This window comes from Lepus europaeus, chromosome 3 (assembly GCF_033115175.1).
Source record: "Lepus europaeus isolate LE1 chromosome 3, mLepTim1.pri, whole genome shotgun sequence".
Classification (NCBI taxonomy): domain Eukaryota; kingdom Metazoa; phylum Chordata; class Mammalia; order Lagomorpha; family Leporidae; genus Lepus; species Lepus europaeus.
Genome location: NC_084829.1, coordinates 36396256 through 36417597, shown reverse-complemented (window position 1 = coordinate 36417597; position 21342 = coordinate 36396256). Strand labels below are relative to the sequence as shown.

General features: G+C 44.7%; 1 protein-coding gene across 1 annotated transcript in view; it reads left to right on the top strand.

Moving 5' to 3' along the window:
* Positions 1-15833, top strand: part of SRPK1 (SRSF protein kinase 1) — a 68313-nt gene extending 52480 nt beyond the window's left edge. Inside the window, 3 exon segments of the mRNA XM_062186017.1 lie at positions 7783-7852; positions 11595-11687; positions 13417-15833. Coding sequence (XP_062042001.1) covers positions 7783-7852; positions 11595-11687; positions 13417-13601 — 348 coding nt within the window. The 3' untranslated portion in view covers positions 13602-15833.
* The last annotated feature ends 5509 nt before the right edge of the window (positions 15834-21342 follow it).

The following is a 21342-nucleotide window of genomic DNA, read 5'->3' as shown; positions in this document are numbered from 1 at the left end:
ACCTGGGATAGCAGTGGAGGATGGCCCAGGTCCTTGGGCCCCTACACCTGCATGGGAGACCCGGAGGAGGCTTCTGGCTCCTGGCTTCAGATTGGCACAGCTCTGGGAAGCTGAACCAGCAGACAGAAGACCTTTCTCTCTATCTCTCCCTCTCAATGTAACTCTACCTCTCAAATAAATAAATAAGTGAGGGAAGAAGATAAAGGGGGTATTAACTTTGTCCCAAAGTTCTGGATCTGCTCATATGTCAGAACTTACTTGGCCAGGGGATGGAAAGCAAACCTGAGCCACATTTGTTCTCCAAATTTATCATTTTGACAATAGAAAATGATAGAAAAAAGTATAGAAAATGCTGCTTTAAATTTGGTTGTACTCAGGAAAAAATAAATAAATAAATCTTGGAATCTCAGAAATGCCTGAAAAGATAGATCATCTGGTATACAGTGCAACTGATTGCTAGAGAGATTGGGACCTTTATAGTAAAAAGACAAATTGAGAGATGACCTGCCATGTTGTGATTGAGTTAGAAGGGCAGTTATAAAAAGGGAAAGAGGAAGTATCTGGGAAGGATAAAAAGTAACAGTCTCCACACACTGGGGTCAAAGTATGGGAGACCATGACTTGCAGGAGGACGTTACCTTCCTCCCCAGGCCTTGGACGTATTCCCTCCTCTCCCTATGGGGAAAACATAAGGAGTCTTCAAAAAAAATTGCATGTAAAAATGTATGTTATGAAAAAGTGCATGGATTTCAGAATGTTTTCCTCTAAAATAAACATGTTATAATTCCATTTTGCCATGAACATTTTTTTTTTAAAGGCAGAGTGACAGATCTTTTCATTCTGCTGGTTCGCTCTGCAATGCTAAGAACTCCATCTGGCTCTCGCATCTCATGGGTTGCTAGGGCTCAAGTACGTGGGTCTTCTGCCGCCTTCTCAGGTGCATAAGCAGGGAGCTGAATCAGAAGCGAAGCAGTGGGGACTCAAACCAGCACTCCAATGAGGGCTGCCTTTTGGCATCGCAAGTATCAGCTTACCTTGCTATGCCACAACGCCAGCCGCTCTGTGGACTCTGTAGTACCTTTGTATTCCTCTCTCGAAGTGATTGCTTTCTGGAAACTGCTCCTGTATGAAATTCAGAGCAAGATTTGAGGCACTTATGAGAGCCTCCGTCAGTGCAGCTAGATAGATATTTAGGAAATGGGATAAAGTTGATATCCTTGTCCACCCCCAAAGCTGGCCCATGACTAATAGAATATGTTTAGTGGGGCGGATGTTGTGGCACAGCAGGTTAAGCTGCTGCTTGGGACACCCACGTCCCCTGTCTGAGTGCCAGTTCAAGTCACAGATGCTCTGCTGATCAAGCTTCCACGTGGGAAAGGACTGTACCTTGACCCATGGAGCTGTTCTTGCACCATCACCGATCCCCACACTGAGCTGCCTGAAATGTTTGCCTTATGATTACATCTAGCACTGTGCACAGAAGCTACTTAAATGTTACCAAGGTGTGAGGGTGGGAGGAAGACAGCAGCAAGCATTTTTTAGCCCAGTGGTTAAGGCACCAGCATCCCACATAGAAGTACCTGGGTTTGATTCCTGACTCCAGCTTCCCACTAATGCAAACCCTAGGAGATGGGGTTAAAAACCCAAGAAATTGGCTGATGCCACCCATGTAGGAGACCCCAGCCATTGAGGGCATTTGGGCAGTGAACCAGTGAAGATTGCACCTTTATTCAGTAATAGTAAGACACTGGAGGTAGAGATATGATACCATTTTTAAAATTTTTTTTTATTTTTAATTAAAAAAAATTTTTTTTGACAGGCAGAGTTAGACAGTGAGAGAGAGAGACAGAGAGAAAGGTCTTCCTTTTTCCGTTGGCTCACCCCCCAAGTGGCTGCTATGGCCGGCGCATTGTGGCCGGTGTGCTGCGCCGATCCGAAGCCAGGAGCCAGGTGCTTCCTCCTGGTCTCCCGTGGGGGTGCAGGGCCCAAGGACCTGGGCCATCCTCCACTGCACTCCCGGGCCACAGCAGAGAGCTGGACTGGAAGAGAAGCAACCGGGACTAGAACCTGGGGTGCTGGCGCCACAGGCGGAGGATTAGCTTAGTGAGCCGCAGCACCGGCCTATGATACTGTTTTAATAAGTAATATTTTGAGTTCTTTTCATGCAGTTTCCTTACCCCACACAGTGAAGCCCATAGGTCTGCTTTTGTTTTTGACTTTTTGTTGTTGCTGCCACAGTTCATATAACCACCAAAAAAAGGTATATAATCTTGTTCACAGTCGGTTTCTCTGATATAGTTGTTAGGGTTTATGTCTTTTGTGTAGATCCCTGCCATTGGTGTGTGCTGTAGTATCTGAATTCCCCAATATTGCCATGAGTGAAGGTGGAGGAGAGTGGAGCATTTGCTGCACTTGAGATCGAGGTGATGACATGCACAGCCCTCAACCTGTTCTAAAGTCTTCTAAGCAGAGAAAGATGCAGGATGAATTGAGGGAGCAAATAGTTGCTCCCCAAGGGTGATTTGTAGCTGGCTGTCCACAGGACCTTCATTATAAACCCAGTGAACAGCACATAAGTGAGAAGGAAGACTGTGCTGCCACCAGCTAGCATGTCCTAGATCTCTTTTCATCCTATGTGACTTCTGTGTGTCAGCTCGCGTAGTATTTTAGGAATACTTTGATTACCAAATGAAAAGTGAAGCCTGAACTCAAAGCCTACAGCAATCCCTTGCCCTGGTTGTTTACTTTTTTTTTTTCACGCTAGCAGGAACTTAAAGCAGGTTGCTTCCCAGAGTGTTTTTAGGCCTTTTTTTTTTTTCTTTTCTTTTTTTTTTTTTTTACGATTTATTTCAATTGATTTGAAAGAGTTACAGAGACGCAGAGGCAAAGAGAAGTCATCCATCCTCTGGTTCACTCCCCAAATAGCTGCAATGGCCAGAGCTGAAAGATCCGAAGCCAGGAGCTTCTTCGGGTTTCCCATGTGGGTGCAGGGGCCCAAGGACCTGGGCCATCTTTTTTTTTTTTTTTAAGATTTATTTTATTTATTTGAAAGAATTTCACAGAGAGAGAGAGGTCTTCCATCCAATGGTTCACTCCTCAATTGGCCGATCCGAAGCCATGGAGCTTCTTTTGGGTCTCCCACACGAGTGTAGGGGCCCAAGGGCTTGGGCCATCTTCTGCTTTCCCAGGCCATCGGCAGAGAGCTGGATCAGAAGTGGAACAGCCAGGTCTTGAACCGGTGCCCACATAGGGTGCTGGCGCTTCAAGCCAGGGCATTAACCCACTGCGCCACAGCGCCAGCCCCCTGGGCCATCTTCTGTTGCTTTCCCAGGCTTAGCAGAGAGCTGAATCAGAAGTGAAGCAGCCGGGACTTGAACCAGCGCCCATATGGAATGCCGCACTGCAGGCAGTGACTTTACCCATTATACCACAATGCCACCCTCTCCCTCATTTACTTTTTTTTTTTTTTTTTTTTTTTTGACAGGCAGAGTGGACAATGAGAGAGAGAGAGAGACAGAAAGGTCTTCCTTTGCTATTGGTTCACCCTCCAATGGCCGCTGCGGCCGGCGCACCGCGCTGATCCGAAGCCAGGAGCCAGGTGCTTCTCCTGGTCTCCCATGGGGTGCAGGGCCCAAGCAGTTTGGGCCATCCTCCACTGCACTCCCGGGCCACAGCAGAGAGCTGGCCTGGAAGAGGGGCAACCGGGACAGAATCCAACGCCCTGACTGGGACTAGAACCCTGTGTGCCGGCGCCACAGGCGGAGGATTAGCCTAGTGAGCCGCGGCACCGGCCCCTCATTTACTTTTAATTTATACCAGTTAATGGAAACCTCCTTTCCTGGGTGATCTCATCAAGTCCCATGACATCCTCAGCTCTCTTCTGCTCTTTATCCAGCTTTTTCAAAATAGAATGCTTGGTTCATCCCACAGACCCTGTTTTTGTAATGACCACCCAGTCACTCAGACCAAAATCTTAAACCTTAAGTCTTTTTTTTTTTTTTTCCTTCTTTTTCTTCTCAGGCTCTACACCTAGTGGATCCACAAGTTCTGTGTGTCCTTCCTTTGGGGGCTGTCCTACAGCAGCCAGTTCCTAGTTCTCTGTTAGGCTGTTGTGGCCCAAGACATCATCTTGTTGCACATGGATCACTACAGTGGCCACCCAATTTCTCTCTATGTCTGCTTTTCTCTCTGTGGTACATTTTCACATTGCAGCCTGAATAGTCATAAATCTTAAATCACATTACCTCCCCTCTTTTGTATTCTTTAATTGTATCTGGTTGCTCAGATTCCTGTTTTCTTTTCCTGCTCAGGCCAAGTTCATTCTCACTCTGGAACCTTTAGGTGTACCTTCCCCTTCAAGTTATTCAGATCTTGGCCCAAATATAACCTCTTCAGAGAAGCCTTTAAAATAGTCCCCACTTTATCATTTTTTTCATGCAACCTGTCACCTCCTGAAATACATGTTGTTTTTCTTGGTGCTTTTTGTGTGAGGCAGGGACTTTTGTCTATGATTTGTAGACAGGAGAGGGGGTTGTGCAGTAGACACGGCATTTTGGAAATGTTCCTCAGCCATCTTTATGTGTACCCCTGATTTAGAACCATTTATTTGCTTTTACTAAGGTAAGATCAAAGAGAGAAATTACATTTAAAGCAGTAAGCAAGTGGTAGAATACAAGGAGTCTTCAAAAAGTTCATAGAAGGTGTGTAGTATGGAAAAACTATGCATGCATTTCAAAATTTTTACACCAAAAAAACCTTTGAATTCTGTGACCTTTTTGAAGCATCCTCTGCAGTTTCCCCAGCATTCCTTTTGTTCTGTGGAGTTTATATCAGGTGATGCTGGCTTTTTCTTCTGCCTCTGACTACTGTTGTTATCTTCCGCCTCTCTAGTCTCAGAACATTTTTCCTGCCTGTTAACGCAGATTTATTTTGCTTCACACTCTCGGGGTTAGAGCCCCAAACACTAGATCTTTAATGATATCACTTCTCCATGCCTAAGAGGCAATAAGTTACACTGAACTGATCTTCTGTATATAAAGAGAATTGAACATGAATCTTGATGTGAATGGAAGCGGAGAGGGAGCGGGAAAGGGGAGGGTTGCAGGTGGGAGGGAAGTTATGGGGGGGAAGCCATTGTAATCCATAAGCTGTACTTTGGAAATTTATATTCATTAAATAAAAGTTAAAAAAAAAAAAAGAGGCAGTAAGTTGATGACTAAACAAAAATTAACAAGATAGCATTTCTGGTTTCAAATAAGTTTCAAAGCCATGTTCAACCTATCTACCTGTTCTTTCTTAGGAGTCAACTTTTTTTTTTTTTTGTAGATTAATTTATTTTGAAAGAGTTACATGATAGGGAGACCTTCCATCCACTGGTTCACTCCCAGATGACCATAATGGCCAGCACTCTTTGAAGCCAGGAGCTTCATCCAGGTCCTCCACATGGGTGGCAAGTGCTCCAAAACTTGGGTCATTTTTCTGCTGCTTTTCCCAGGCCGTTAGCAAGGAACTGGATCAGAAGTGAAGCAGCCAGGACACAAAAAGGCACCCACGTGGTGTAACACCGTCACAGGCAGCAGCTTTACCCACTACACCACAACCAGCCCTGAATTCAGCTTTTTTAGATTTCACACATACAAGGGTATTTCAAAAACTTTTTGGGTGGCCGGCATTGTGGCGTAGCAGGTTAAGCCAGCACCTGTGCTGCCCATATGGAAGCCACTTGAAGTCCCCGTTGCTCTACTTCCTGTCTAGTTCCCTGCTGATGCTCCTGGGAAAGCAGCAGATGTCCCAAGTATTTGGCTTCCCACACTCACATAGAAGACGTAGATGGAACTCCTGACTGGCCCATCCCAGCACTGGCCGTTGCAGCCATTTGGGGAGTGAACCAGAAACTGGGAGATTGCTCTTTTCTCTGTGTCTGTCTCCTATCAAGTTCCTCTTCCCACCATTTGTACATTATGGATTGAGTTTCCAACACATGAACTTTAGAGGAAACATTCAGATCGTTGCATGTGCTGTTACCAGATGCATGGCTTACAAATATTTTCTCCCAATTATTGATTGTCTTTTCACACTGTTAGTTATTTGCTATGCAGAAGCACTTTAGTTTGATGTAATCCCATTGATCTATTTCTGCTTTCAACATCTCCATTTTTGGGGTCAAACCCGGAAAATCATTATCCAGACTAACGTGGTATAGTTTTTCCCCTGAGTTTTATTCTAGTAGTTTACAGTTTCTGGTCTTAATGTCTAAGTCATTAATTTGTTTTGAGATAATTTTTGTATATGATGTGAGATTAGTGTCTTGTTTCATTCTTTTGCATGTCGATGTCCAGTTTTCCCAACACCGTTTTTGTTTTTTGTTTTTTTTTTTTAATATTTATTTATTTGAGAGGCAGAGGTAGAGAGAGAGAGGTCTTGTACCTGTTGGTTAATTCCCCAAATGGCTGGAGCTGGGCTGAATCAAAGCCAGGAGCCAGGAGTCTCTTCTGGGTCTCCCACACGGGTGCAGGGGCCCAAGGATTTGGGCCATCTTCTACTGCTGCCCCAGGCCATAGCAGAGAGCTGGATTGGAAGTGGAGCAGCTGGGATTTGAACCGGTGCCCATATGGGATGCCAGCACTGTAGGCAGCAGCTTTACCCGCTTTGCCACAGTGCTGGCCCTGAAAGACTTTTGGAATGTTCACACTACAAAGAAATCTTGAATATATGAAGAAATAGATGCTAATAGTCCTAATTTGATCATCAAAATCTATACAATTATTGTTTGTCAATAAAAACAAATTGATAAAAAATCTGCTGCTTCTAGTTGCATAAAACATCACTTATTCAAAGTAAATTAGTGACCCTGCTAAAATGGACCCCTCGAGTTATAGAAAGGTGCTGTCTAAACTAAGTTTCGGAGATGGTTTCGGCTGGGAGTCAGAGCACAGCTGTGTGTTCCACACGAGCTAATTCATCCCTTCCCCTGCTTGTGCAGATTCCACGCCTGGGCTCCAGGATCCTTGAATCTGAAGGGTGGAAGGCAGCAGCGGCCTTGGGGGGGTCCTGCTCTACTGAAACCTGAAGTTGAGGAAGGGAAGGGTTCGAATGAACCCATTGCCCAGTCTCTCCTCATCCCTTGCTGGGTGTTTTTGTTTGTTTGTTTGTGTTGGTTTGGGCTTTGTTTTTTGCCATGGAATAATTCATGTGCTGATTTAGTTTAACTGAACTTTTCCTATTTTCTCCATTTTAGTAAAGTACGGGTATGGAAGGAAAAACTTTAGGAATAACCTTAGACTTTTTTTTAAAGGGGTGAGTGTTTGGCACTATGGTTAAGATGTCTCTTGAGAAGCCTACATCCCATAGCAGAGTCCCCAGGTTCAAGGCCCAGTACCTTTCTCCATTCTAGCTTCCTGTTAATGCTCTCCCTGGGAAGCGGCAGGTGATGGCTCAAGTACTTGGGTCTCTGCCGCCCATGTTGAGACCTGGATTGAGTTTCTGGCTCCTGGCTTAGGCCTGGCCTAATCCTGATTGTTGTGGGCATTTGGGAGTGTAGCAAGTAGGTGGGAGGTTTCTTTTCCTTTCTGTCCGCCTCTTATCCTGCCTTTCAGACTATTAAAATAGAAAATGTTTAAAAATTAAAAAATAAAATGATCATCTCCAAGTTAGAGCTCCTGTTAATTTTCTCATCCAATGTTGTGATTTTTTGCATGGATGAAATACTACTTAATACTGAGTCAAAGTCAATAACTTGCCAAAGACCTTTTCCTCTGATGTTTTCATATTTTTTTCTCTTAGGCCTTTGAACTGGCCACGGGTGACTATTTGTTTGAGCCCCACTCAGGGGAAGAATATACTCGAGATGAAGGTGAGTGCCTGAGCTGAGGATGTCTGCACAGAGCAGTCAGATTCTCCACGTGGGGTTAACGTCATTCGTTAGCAGTGAGCAGCCGTGCTCTTCCTAGTAGTGTGCTCAGTCTATGGGAATCCCAGAAAGACAGAAATATGGAAATACTTTACCTTAGACATCAGACATAGTACATTATTTTAAGGCCACAATTGGTTAAAATTTCTGTTGCCAGGTAAATTTTTCTCCAACATCTGTTTATCTTCTTTGCTGTATTTATAGTGATTTATTCTTTATCCAGTTTGAATTTACCTGTCCAGCAACCTGTTACTCAGTTATGCCTCCTCCCTTATTTGGGAGTCAGTGCTTTTAATATGAAACACACTACCTGAATAGGGTATAGAAACTGTGTCCTGTTTGTATAAATTCTGCAACATTTAGCATTCTTACTCTGTTTTCTGAAAGCTAAAGTTATGTTTTATTCTTTTTAAATTTTTTTAAGATTTATTTATTTATTTGAAAGTCAGAGTTCACTTCCCAGTTGGCCGCAACGGCCAGAGCTGCGCCAATCAGGAGCCAGGAGCTTCTTCCGGGTCTTCCACGCAGGTGCAGGGGCCAAGGCCTGCTTTCCCAGGCCATAGCAGAGAGCTGGATTGGAAGTGGAGTAGCTGGGACTTGAACCAGTGCCCATATGGGAATCTGGCGCTTCAGGCCAGGGCGTTAACCCACTGCGCCACAGCACCAGCCCCAATATTTTCTTCTTAAATGATATATTTAGAATTCCACTGTAAAACGAAATATAATGGATTTACATTTTGCGGTAGCCAATGGAAAAGGCCCAGGCTCTCCATCTGAGAGGCTGTGGAGGTAGACAGCCATGTATGTCTGATTTTCCCATCATGATAGCACCCAGCTGAGTAAAGGAGTTAGTAAGTCGAATGAAGAAATGATTCCCTTTTACAGTCTAGGCAACTTTTTGTTTTGCTTGCAGGATGAGTGAGGATGCTGAGAGCGAGCACTGGTGACTCCTCCCAGAGTGCAGAAGTCTCTGCTCTCTGCGTTTGCTTCCAGGCTTTGGGAAATTGGGTTTTTGTTTTCTGCAGAGCAAAGAATGTTTGCTGTTTCTCAAAGCATGGTCCCCTGGGATAGTAACAGGCAATGCTGGGCCTGCTAAGATTACTAACAAGGGCTGTTGAGAAAATGGTATACTAACTACTTTCCATAGCCAAGTGCCTATTTTGGCAGATTTGGGAAGTTTAGACATGTCACATATTTTTGTGTGTGTGTGTCTGTGTGTGTACTCATTGTTGGAAGATACTATAATTACTACCCATATATACTCATAATTTTCCCTGTCCTCCGCTTGCTTTTTTTTTCTGGGTCCTAAGTTCGTGTTGCAAGTTTATAGTGTTTTAGAAGTACCCTACCATAATCTGCTCAGGAAAATAATCAGTTTTTCTCCACAGATATTAGTATGTAGAACAGAATCATACTAAGGACCATAACTGACAAACCTGAAAATTGAAATATATATGAAAAGTAAGGGAACAGGGGAACCATCTTCCCCAGATACTTAGATCCTAATTTATTCCTCCTGTGCTAGCCAATACTAATCATCCTTAGATCAGCCCCAGCCCCTCTGTACTGTTCCACTGCAGTGTGGCCTGTGAGAGTGGGGAAAGGCAAACCCTTATCCCCTGGCCGTGTATTCATGATCGTTACAAGTCATGGTGGGACGGGGGCCTATGTAGCATGGCTCTGCTGTTGACATTCCATAGTCCTAACTCTGGGGTAATACTTGATCATTTTTCCCATCCAAGTATATCAATCCTGTATTTAATTGAAAAGCCAGAGATAAATTGCTGCAATTATATATAAATAACAATTTCAAGGGGTAAAATAAACCTTTATTATAGGAAACAAACTTTTTTTTAAAGATTTTATTTATTTGAAAGGCAGAGTTAGAGAGAGGAAGAGACAGAGAAAGATCTTCCATCCACTGATTCACTCCCTAGATGGCTGCAACAGCCAGGGCTGAAGCAGCAGCCCAGAGCTTCTCCTGGAGCACGTGGGCAGTCCTCTGCTGCTTTCCCAAGCACCACAGCAGCAAGCTGGATCAGAAGTGGAGCTGCCAGGACTCGAACTGGTGCCCATATGGGATGCCAGTGCTGCATGGGGCGGCGTTTTACCTGCTATACCATAACACTGGCCCTAGGAAAATATTAAGCAAATCAGTACTTCTCTGGAAAGTTTACAGTAAGAGAAACTGTAGTCTCATTTTTTTCTTTGATATTCTCACTTTGATTATTGTTAATGGTAATGTATAAAAAGATACTTATTTGCAAGTCCTGCCTAAAATTGGCAGGAATTTCTTGGCACCGAGGTGCTTATTACCAAACCATGTATTCTGACAAAACTGCACAAAGGTTGCAATGAATTCATGAATGTAAAGTCCTTTTAAAACGACCGTGCTGATCTGTCCATGTGAAAGAGATATTATGTGAGACTTTCACAGAATCCCAGACATGTTGTCTCCCCTGTCAGATGCAGAAGTGGAAAATGTTAAGTGCCTCCTTTGAGCCTTCAATGATTCTGTGAGTTTAGAGTCATTTATAAAGCTTTTGGCTGGAAGCCATCATTTTTTGAACACCTCTTCATATTCTTAGTTTTGTTACCTAAAGCATTAAAAGGCAATGAGTTGTGGCTGGTCTCAGGTCCACCTGCATGCCATGACTATTATGAGTCCCTATTTGACTTGGACATTTAAGTAGCCTGGTCCTGCAGCTGTATTTTAAAATGTTTGTGCTACTTTCTAATTAAAAAGTATGAGTTTTAGGAAGAAAATGTAAAGCTCTAGCAAGACAAGATGAGGGTTTTCAATTGCATTTTAGCTCTCTTGGCCCTGAAGCTTCAAGTAGGCCATTGATTTTCTCTGAGGTTCTGTTTTCTTGTCTTTGTAATGAGGTACTGATCTTTGACCTGTTGTACAGGGTGATCATAAAAACTCATAGAATTTACCAGATGTGAGGGTTTCACTGTGAATGTTCTATATAGAAGGTGATACTTTTACTCTTGAAACCCAGAGAATTAGAGTAAACAAATAAATACAGTTGTAGAGTGATTAAAGTGTATTTGTATGGTTTTTTACCTTAACTGAAGAACCCACCTGAACCCAGACAGTTAGACAAAAAAAAGCCTCCAAAATCCAAAACAGGACTTGCCAACTACTGCCAGGTGATCAGCCACCTGAAATAACTCTCAGCCTTCCCAGTCTCCCCCTTGTATCCTTGGTTTTATTTGTAGCTGCATTTGAACGGTTAGTCCTTGAAAAACCTGTTCATAGAAAAACCTGTATCACAGCTTGTCCTTGATCTTCCTGCTATCTTGCCCTTCTATTTTCGACTACATTGCACACATTATAGAACCGATAGGCAGAGTTCCAGGAAGCTTTGCCCTCGGTGAACGAGTCACAAGGACTCCAGTTGCAGAAGCGGTTTGGTGACCATGACTGTTCCTGTAGGCCACAGGGACGCAATTCAGGAAGCAGAGCGTTCACACCAAGATAGCCGATAGCTGTCAGTCAGGTCACACTGGACGGTTTCCTGGATTCCCCATTGGATGGGTTGGTCCTCTTCCCGCACAGGACAGAAAGCAAGGCTGAAATGCTTTCCAGAGAGCTGTGCACGCTGTGCTTTCTGCTGCCGGTGTTACCCCTGTTATGTATGTCTTTTTTTCTCCCTCTTGTAATGTTTGAAACATACAGATCACATTGCATTGATCATAGAACTTCTGGGGAAGGTACCGCGCAAGCTCATTGTGGCAGGAAAATATTCCAAGGAATTTTTCACCAAAAAAGGTAAAATGCGTTTGTTTTTTCCCAGACTTAAGGCGGCAAAGGGTTTAAATATGAAGAGGTAAGTACAGCTGGGTGCATGTTCTTAGAGAAAGGTGGGCCTTGAGTGCTGAGCTGTGACTTAGCAGAAGGGTAAAACAGCGCTGGCCAAGAGCAGAGACCGGAAGGCAGAGTGTCCAATCCCTGCTGCTCCACAGCTATGTGACCTTCCACACAAGCTCACTGTGCATCCGTCTGAATTTCTAAATGAGGATGGTAGGTAGTTCATGGCTGTAAGTGCCTGGGACATGGTTGATGGTTCTGGTTGTTCCTACTTCAGCACTTAAGAAAAATGCAAATTTTTGTCGGTGTTAAACCACCCCTACCACAGGACAAGTAGTTTAGTTTCAGCTTCTTCCAGGCAACAACTACGTTTCACTCATCTCATATCCCAGTGATGCCCAAAACAATCACTTAAACATCAGACTAACTTTACATTCTTCAGTTTTATAAGTTTATGTTACTGTTAAAGACTGGAACAAAAATAAAACTGATTTCAAATTTTTGACTTGATAGTGTATTTCTTACACATTTCAAATACAACTGAAATGTCAAAAACTGACTTAAAAGGATCTAGAAAACTTTTTTTCCCGAATTGTGATTCCCCTTTTCCTTACAACTTCTACACAAGTGCTGTGAAAAATTGATTTTACTCCTTGTGACAGGAGACATCCCCAGAAATGTTACTGCTCCTTTAAAAAAAAAAAAAGGTTTATTTGAAAGAGTTACGCAGAGAGAGAGCAAGCTTCCATCTGCTTGTTCACTCCCCAATTGGCCACAACGGCTGGTGCTGTGCCCATCCGAAGCCAGGAGCAAGGAGCTTCCTCTAGGTCTTCCCATGCGGGTGCAGGGGCCCAAGGACTTGGCATCTTCCACTGCTTTCCCAGGCCATAGCAGAGAGCTGGATCGGAAGTGGAGCAGCCGGAACTTGAACCGGTGCCCATATGGGATGCCGGCACTGCAGGCGGCGGCTTTACCCACTATGCCACAGCACCTTCTTAAGCCTCTTATCAGGCAGAAAGGTGGTAAAGTTGTCTCATAAGAGTTCTTCCATGTTGCGCGAAGTCAGGTTAAGATATGTACGTGTACCGAGTAGGTGATTACATAGGCACTCATTGTACACAGAGATTTCAAATATGTGTCATATGTGAAAACAACATTTTCCTTAGTAAGCCATTAATAATTGACTATCTTAAATTACCACTTCAAAGAAACAGAGGTTCCAGAGTATATGCTACTCTGCCTTCAGTCTATATTGAATTTGTTCTTTTGCTGCTTTCGTACATGTTTGACCTGATGTGAACTCTTTCTTTTGAAATTTTTGCTTCATTTTGAAGCAACTTTTGCTGGATTGTTGAGCAAAAGGTACAAAGTGTTCTTGGTGTGTGTGGATAGACTGCCTTTGGGGGACCATGTGAGACCATGTTGAGTATGTAACATTGAATCTTTATTTTAGGGAAAACCTTCCTAATCATGCATACCCAGTTTGAAACCAAAAATAATGTTGGAATAGGGGAGAAAATAAATTATCTTAAACTGTTAGGATCTTACAGAATGCTTTAGACAAGTACTTTGTGAGTAGAAGATTAATTTGATTCTTTGTACACTACCCGAATTCGTTCCTGGGTTCCCACAAGAGAATCTTGGCACTTGTCAGTGTTGGTCAGTTTCTTTTGTATTGTCTTCACCACAGGTGACCTGAAACACATCACGAAGCTGAAGCCCTGGGGCCTTTTTGAGGTTCTGGTGGAGAAGTATGAGTGGTCTCAGGAAGAGGCAGCTGGCTTCACGGATTTCTTACTGCCCATGCTGGAGCTGATCCCCGAGAAGAGAGCCACCGCCGCGGAGTGTCTCCGGCATCCGTGGCTCAACTCCTAAGCCCCTGGCCAGCGCTGCAGCATCGAGCACCACACTGCCCCCGCCCCTCCCTCCAGGCATTTCTCGCTTCCCTTCTCAGGGTGAAGCTCTTCAGGGGATTCTAGATTTTTTTTTTTTAATCCACGTGTTCATTTGGGTTTGCTTAGTTGACCCTGTGGAGGTCCCCATACCCGTTGGGCATCCTAGGTGAATTTGGCCTTGGTTGGGCTCTGCCAAAGACTAACGGACTGAAATGTGAAACAACCTTTCGCCCTGTACTCTCGCCTCTCCTCTAGGAATAAGCATCCTTTTTCAAAAGAGCCATGAAGATGTGTGAGCCCACCCTTTATTCTGACTCTAGAGCCATGAAGATGTGTGAGCCCACCCTTTATTCTCTGACTCTAGAGTCACATTTCCTAGCACACGTCCTATTGCCAGCATAGCGACCAGGAGGGGAAGGGTGTGCGCTCTGTACAGCAGAGACATTAAACTTGCTGGATCCAGGCTGCATGGTCTTCCTGGATTGTTCTGTTGTTCCCCACGTTCACATTTTTTCCTGCAACTTCCAAGTTCCAACTCCACTTCCTTTTGAAATGAGCTATGTAAACATTGAATTTAGGTACCATTGTATCACTGTTCAAAGCACTGTCAGATTCCTCTCATCCTTTAATAACTAAGATCTTTGAATCTTCAGTCTGATTTTTAATATAAATGAAGCGGAACCATTGATTAGTAATTTCTTAGGCCCTCAGGTGTTCTGCAAACAGTCCTCTCCTATGTGCTGTCCGCTACCCTAAGAGCAGAGTTGGTTTTGATTGGCTACTTTGTTTCCATTTTTTTTTTTTTTTTTTTTTAGATCATCTCTGGCTAACTTTACTCAGTGCCCTTGAGTTTAATGGCCTACAACTAAAGAATCAGGATGACTCTGGAAAGGAGATCTGGCCTCAGATCTTTCCCACACAGTCCTGTGCTTGTTTTTGGTTTTTGTTTTATTTGGTTTGTTCCCAAACAGCTTTTTCTTTCTTTGCCTTGCCTGAGATTCTGGCCTTGAAGCAGTTTCTCTCTGTGGCTCTGCCTTTCTCCTTTTCTCAGCGGCATGAGGTGTTGAACGAAAACCAATTTAAAAGAACCATGGGGGGGAGGGGGGTGGGATGGCACTTTTTGTTGGCTTTTCTTCCTGTTAGTTTTTAAGGTTAGCCATTCTCTGCTGCTATTTCTTTGTATAATGTAAGTTTGTAATCACAATTTTGAGATAATTAAGATGTACTTCAGGCCTTTTTTTTTTTTTTTTTTTTTAATGAGAAGAGGCTTTTAGAATTTTATTTAGGGTTGGCTTCTCCTAGACTTGCCCTAGACGTTACATATTCCTCAAGTAATATGAGAAGCAAAAGAGGGGGCAAAACTGGGGTCACAGCCGCTTACTCAGCACGGACCAAATGGGCCTTGGATTACAGCATCCTCTGGAAGCGGCTATTGGACTAATTTCCAGAAAGCCAAGGGGGTGCAACTTGAAGCTCTACCAGCAAGCTACCAGGGAGAAAATTGGGTAGCCATCTTTCCGTGTGAGAGCCTATCTACCAGGAAAAAGTGGTGGCATTGAGCCATCCCCTTAACTCAAAAACAATACTGCAAGTAACTGGTCAGCCGTGTGTTGGATCCTTGACTGGGTACTCCTGAAATCAGACGTGTTCCTGTAGAAAGAATTGAAGTCAGACTGTCTATGCACCAATCAAGAATAAAGAGAGTAGATTGCATCAAACAACGGCAGGGAAATCCTTCAGCGACCCCAATCCACTTTGGGTTTTACATCTACAGCAATAGCAGACTAGCACTGAATTCTTTTCTACATTGTAAAACCACAGTTGTGGACAACAGGAATTCTGGTGAGGCTATAAAGGTGAGATAATAACACATAAACAGACTGAAGGCTTCATTTTAACAATTGACAGGAAACTAGTAGGAGAGAAAACCTATGGCTTCGTTTTGGAAATAAGGGCTTTTTTCTCCTGTCATTTAAGCAGCCAAGTGAATTAGAAGATTCAGAAAGAGGCAGCTGTAGAACTTAATCTCCTGAGTACCCCGTGTACCTGTACTGAGCTTAACCACATGCTGTCAAATTGCCAAGATCTTACTAAAGGATTTCTATTTGCTGTTAGTTAAAATAAAACCCTGAATACATTTTTATTCTTTCTACTGAGTGCATTGTCTGTTTTCTTTATAAATGCAGTACAATAAACAAATTATTTAATAACCTACATGTTTCTAGAACATTTCTGTTCATCTGTTGCTCAGGTTAGTCTGACCCAAATGGAGGAAAGGAATGGTTGAGAATGCTTTTTGAACTTGAATTTGCAGTGAGACTGCAATTTGAACACTTGCAGTTTGTGGGGTTTAGAGTTTTTACTTCTATCTTTAAATTATGGATAGGGCTGGGGCTGACGCTGTGGCACATCGGGTTAAGATGCCGTCTGCAGTGCCAGCATCCCATGTGGGTGTCAATTCGAGTCCAAGCTTCTCGACTTCGGATCCAGCTTCCCATTGATGTGTGGGAAAGCAGCAGAGGATGGCCCAGATCCTTGGGCCTCGGCACCCACACAAGAGACCCATATGAAGCTCCTGGCTCCTAGCTTCAGCCTGGCTCAGCCCCAACTGTTGCGGCCATCTGGGGAGTGAACCAGTGGATGGAAGACCTTTCTCTGTGTGTGTGTGTTTCCTCTCTCCATAACTCTGCCTTTCAAATAATAAAAATAATAAAAATATAAATTATGGTGGGGTGGAATTAGCAAAGCATACCTTGGGAAGTTGTTATTTCCTCTGGCATGTTCCCATAGCATTGCAGGATTTTGTTCCTTTCCAATTAACATGCAGCATGTGCAGAATGCAGGAGGCGGAACTGTAAACCCGTCCTGAGGCCTGACATGGTGAACACTTTCCTGCACTAGTCTGATTCATGCCTGAGGATAAATTCTTAGGAAGGGCATATCTGGACCAAAGAAGCAGCACATTTTTAAGGCTTTCAGTAAATACTGCCTGACTTAACATGTCTAACAGACTATATTCCTATGCACCAACAGTTTTAATGGACCAGTTGTACTCATTTTATTTTTGATAGTTTGCCTCCCAAAAAGGAGAATCTTGTTTTAATTTGCCTATTGGATCCCTAGTGAGGTGAAATATTTGTCTCAGGGTTTTACTGGCCATTTGTGCTTTTTATTTGTCTAAATTACCCAGCTTTCTTTTGGAATGCTCCCCTGTTTTGATGACTTGCTCAGGACTTACATATTAAAAGTGATCAGTTTTGCTTCATGTACTTGCCCAGTTTTTAATTTTTTTAAGTTATCTCTACTTTATTTGAAAGACAAAGATCTTCCAGCTGCTGGCTCACTTCCCAAATGCCTGCCACAGCCAGTGCTGGGCCAGGCCAAAGCCAGGAGCTCCATCCAGGTCTCCCACAGGAGTAGCAAGGACCCAAGTACTTGGGCCATCACCTGGCATCTCCTAGGGTAACTGTGAACAAGTGGCTGGATGATGAGTGGAGTGGCCAGGACCCTCACCAGGCACTCTGATTCGAGATGCAAGAGTCCCAAGCATTTGCTTATCAACATCTGCCCCTGCCAGGTTTTTTATTAACATTTCACTTTTATTTGTGACAGTTTTTAAGATTTATTTTATTTATTTGAAAGAGTGACAGAGGTAGAGACAGAGAGGTCCTCAATCCGCTGGTTCACTCCCCAGATGGCCGCAACGCCGGAGCTGCGCCAGTCGGAAGCCAGGAGCTTCCTCCAGGTCTCCCACGTGGGTGCAGGGACCCAAGCACTTGGACCATCTTCCACTGCTATCCCAGGCCACAGCAGAGAGCTGGATCAGAAGAGGAGCAGCTGGGACTAGAACCAGTACCCACATGGGATGCCAGGGCTTCAAGCCGCTGCGTCACAGCGCTGGCCCCTTGTGACGGTTTTTTTAATGTTACAAAGTTCTTCCCTCCCTACCCCTGAAGTATGTAAACTGTTCTATGTGGTTTGTTTTAAGTATGCAATACTTCAGACATGTAGTGTGTTCACACTGTTGACTAGAATGTAACCCATTGGGATTCATTGAACCAATTTGTTTCCCACAGCAGCCTATGCAGTCTCTCCGATTGATGTGAAAGCTGTAGACCCAGACTTCCCAGGGTCTTGGGAGGCCTTAGTGCTGTTGTAGAAGACCTTGCATCTACCTCGAAAGACCCAGCAAGTTGTTCACAGCTTCCCGGAAGGAGTCACAGGTTATAAGTGGACGTCAGTGTTGTCCGCTCTTTTACTTTTGGATCCTCTAGGATTTTCCAGTTCAACCTTAGGAGGAAAATGCCAAATGGGTGACTTTACTGATAATGGAATCTAGATTTACATTGAAAAATAAGGCCTTAATGACACCAGAGAAACTTTAGCAAATGTCTTGGGAGCTGGCAAAGCACTGGTAATATAGAGCCCTTCAAAAAAAGTTGTTTATGACAGAGTTATAAGACAGAGACAGAAAAAGGTCTTCCATTGGTTCACTCCCCAAATGGCCGCTACAACTGGTGCTATGCTGATCCGAAGCCAGGAGCCAGGTGCTTCCTCCTGGTCTCCATGCGGGTGCAGGGCCCAAGCACTTGGGCCATCCTCCACTGCACTCCCGGGCCACAGCAGAGAGCTGGACTGGAAGAGGAGCAACTGGGACAAAAACACGGCGCCGGCCCCAAAGCCCTTCAAAATTTTTTAGTATAGAAAGGATAAACCTTGAACCTCATTAACAAGGACATTTGCTTTTGTATCACAAGTTTTAAAAGTTGGGAGTTTAGGCCGGCGCCGTGGCTTAACAGGCTAATCCTCCGCCTTGTGGCACTGGCACACCGGGTTCTAGTCCCAGTCGGGGTGCCGGATTCTGTCCCAGTTGCTCCTCTTCCAGTCCAGCTCTCTGCTGTGGCCCGGGAGGGCAGTGGAGGATGGCCCAAGTGCTTGGGCCCTGCACCCACATGGGAGACCAGGAGAAGCACCTGGCTCCTGGCTTCGGATCAGCGCAGCACGCCGGCCGTAGCAGCCATTTGGGGGGTGAACCAACGAAAGGAAGACCTTTATCTCTCTTAACTCTGCCTGTAAAAAAAAAAAAAAAAAAAAAAAAGTTGGGAGTTAAAAACTACATGTATTTTTGCCCTTATGGGGGCACTAAATCACATATGTATGTGTGTGTATGAAAGAGCTACAGGGAGAGGGAGACAGATTGTTCATCTGCTCATTCCCTCCCCACGTGGCCACAATGACTACTGCTGAGCCAGGCCACTGAAGCCAGGAGCTGCTTCTGGTCTCCCATGAGGGTAGCAGGGGCCCAAGCACTTGAGCCATCTGCTGCTTTTCCCAAGGCCATTAGCTGGAGCAGAAGTAGAGCAGCCAAGACATGAACCAGCATCCATATGGGATGCTGGTGTCACAGGTGGTGGCTTTACCCACTGCAACAGTGCCAGCCCATAAACCAGGTTCTCGTGAGACCAGAGAAATAGTCCAGTTAAAAAGCCAGAAAAATGTGTGTTATGTGGTTAGGGATTTAAAAAAAAAAAAAAAGATTTATTTATTTGAAAGGCAGAGAGAAGGGGAGACACGTAGATCTTCCATCCACTGCTTCACTCCAAATGGCCACAACGACTGGGGCTGGGCCAGGCTGGAGCCAGGAGCTTCTTCCAGGTCTCCCACATGGGTGCAGGGGCCCAAGCACTTGGGATATCTTCGTTGCTTTCCCAGGCCATAGCAGAGAGCTGGATCAGAAGTGGAACAGCCAGGACTTGAACTGGCACCCATATAGGATGCCAGCGCAGCAGGCCATGGTTTAGCGTGCTGCACCACAGCCCCAACCCTGTGTTTAGAAATCTTAACCAAGGTGGGGTATGGGCTTTCGGTCTAGCAGTTAAGCCACCACATGGGACTCCTGCATCCCATATGGAGTGCCTGGGGTATGAGGCCCAGCTCCACTTCCAATTTCAGTCTCTTGCCAGTGCTCACTCTGAGAGGCAGCAGGTAATGGCTTAAGTACTTAGGTCCCTGACACCTATATGGGAGACCTGGATTGAGTTTCGACTTGGCCCACCTGTTGGAGACAACTTCCAGCAGATGGTAGATTCTCCCCCTTTCAAAATGAGAAAAGAAGACATTTTAGCCACGGCCTTAAGTTTACCTTTATCTTACTCTGGTTAGGGACTATACCATCCATGTCAAGGGAGGAGGGTTTCTAACTGATATCTATTTGATTTCAAGCCAATTTTAGCATAATGTCTTCTTTCTGTCCTTGGTTCAGTTCTAGTTTTTACCCATTTAAACAACCTTGCCCTCCAAATAGCATACCTGGATTGTTCACAGAAGTGCTTGAGCTGCCCACAGTTTGAGCTGTATTCGTATTGTTCCGCTAAGACCTTGTTCAGGTCTACTAGGTATAGAGGAGAGAGGGCGGTGTTAGAAATCGCTTAGAGGACAGGTGAGAGAAGTTTTCAGGGTTGGAGCTCTTCTGTCATCTTTGTCAACCTCTTACGAACCCAACGTGTCCATCAGCATGTAAGGTGACCAGAATCCGGTCTTTGTCCCCATGAAGCCTTCCGATAAATGCCTGTTGCAGCAGAATATTACTGAATAACCATGAGAAGCAACTTTTAGAAGGGCCCAGGGAGTGCTGCCTCCTGGCGTGCAGGCAGTTTTGTGGTCATGGGTCTTGAGTGTGGACTGTGTGTTCTAACCATAGGGCGAAAGTGATGGTGATGTCACTTCTGAGACTGGGTTACAAAGGGCTGTGGCTTTGTGCACCGTCTCTTGCTGTCTCGCTCTCTTTGGGAGCTCCTGTCGAGCAAAGCATTGGTGCCGCGTGAGTTGCCCTGTGGAGAGGCCGATAGCAAGAACCCTGCAACACTATGCTCCAAGGACCTACGAGAAACAACCACAGAGCTTGGGACTGGACCCAACATAATTGCTGCCTGTGAGAAACCGTGAGGCAGAGACATCTAGTGGGACTTGGCCAGGACTCCTAGCCCTCAGACACAGAGAAATAACATGGGGTTTTAAGTCAATAAGGTCTAGAGAAGCTTGTGTAATGGTAATAACAGATCGTAAGTCAATGAAAGCATTTAAGATACGCAAGTTCACGGCTATCCATGTCTGGTCCTTCCTCCCTCAAGCTTCCTTGCTCAGGGCTAGTCATTGTGGAGAAAGCAAGGGCGCCGAAATCATCTCTCTGCCCCCAGCCAAAGGCAGGGCTAGCCAGAAACAAGAACGGAGTAAAGTGACTTGGTAAGAGGCCTCATTTTACTCTTTAAACTCTCAAAGATGAAGGAGGTTGGACGTCTCCTTTAAGAATAGAAAGGGAAGCGTCTTGGAAGGAGTGGTTAAGTAGTAGGTGTCTGAACGGTAGTCACGGTTACTACTAGGCTGAATTCTTGTTTTCCCTGAAGACAACGCAAGCTATGAAATCCGGGTCGCAGGGCTCACAGATTGGCAAGGCCTTCTCTAGTCCTGGTCACTGATCAAGACGTCTGCAGCTTTGCTCAAACTCACGAGTCCCAGCAACAGCAGGTGCGGGCACCTGAGTTCAGGTAGAGGCACCTGAACTCCAGTAGTTTCTGTGGACTACTAGAGTTTCTACTTTGGTGAAATAATTCAAGGGGAGCTTCCTGCTAATGTACCTCGGAAGCAATGGACGGCGGCTCAAGTATGTGGGTCCTTGCCACCCACATGGGAGACCTGCATGGAGCCCCTGTCTTCAGCCTGGC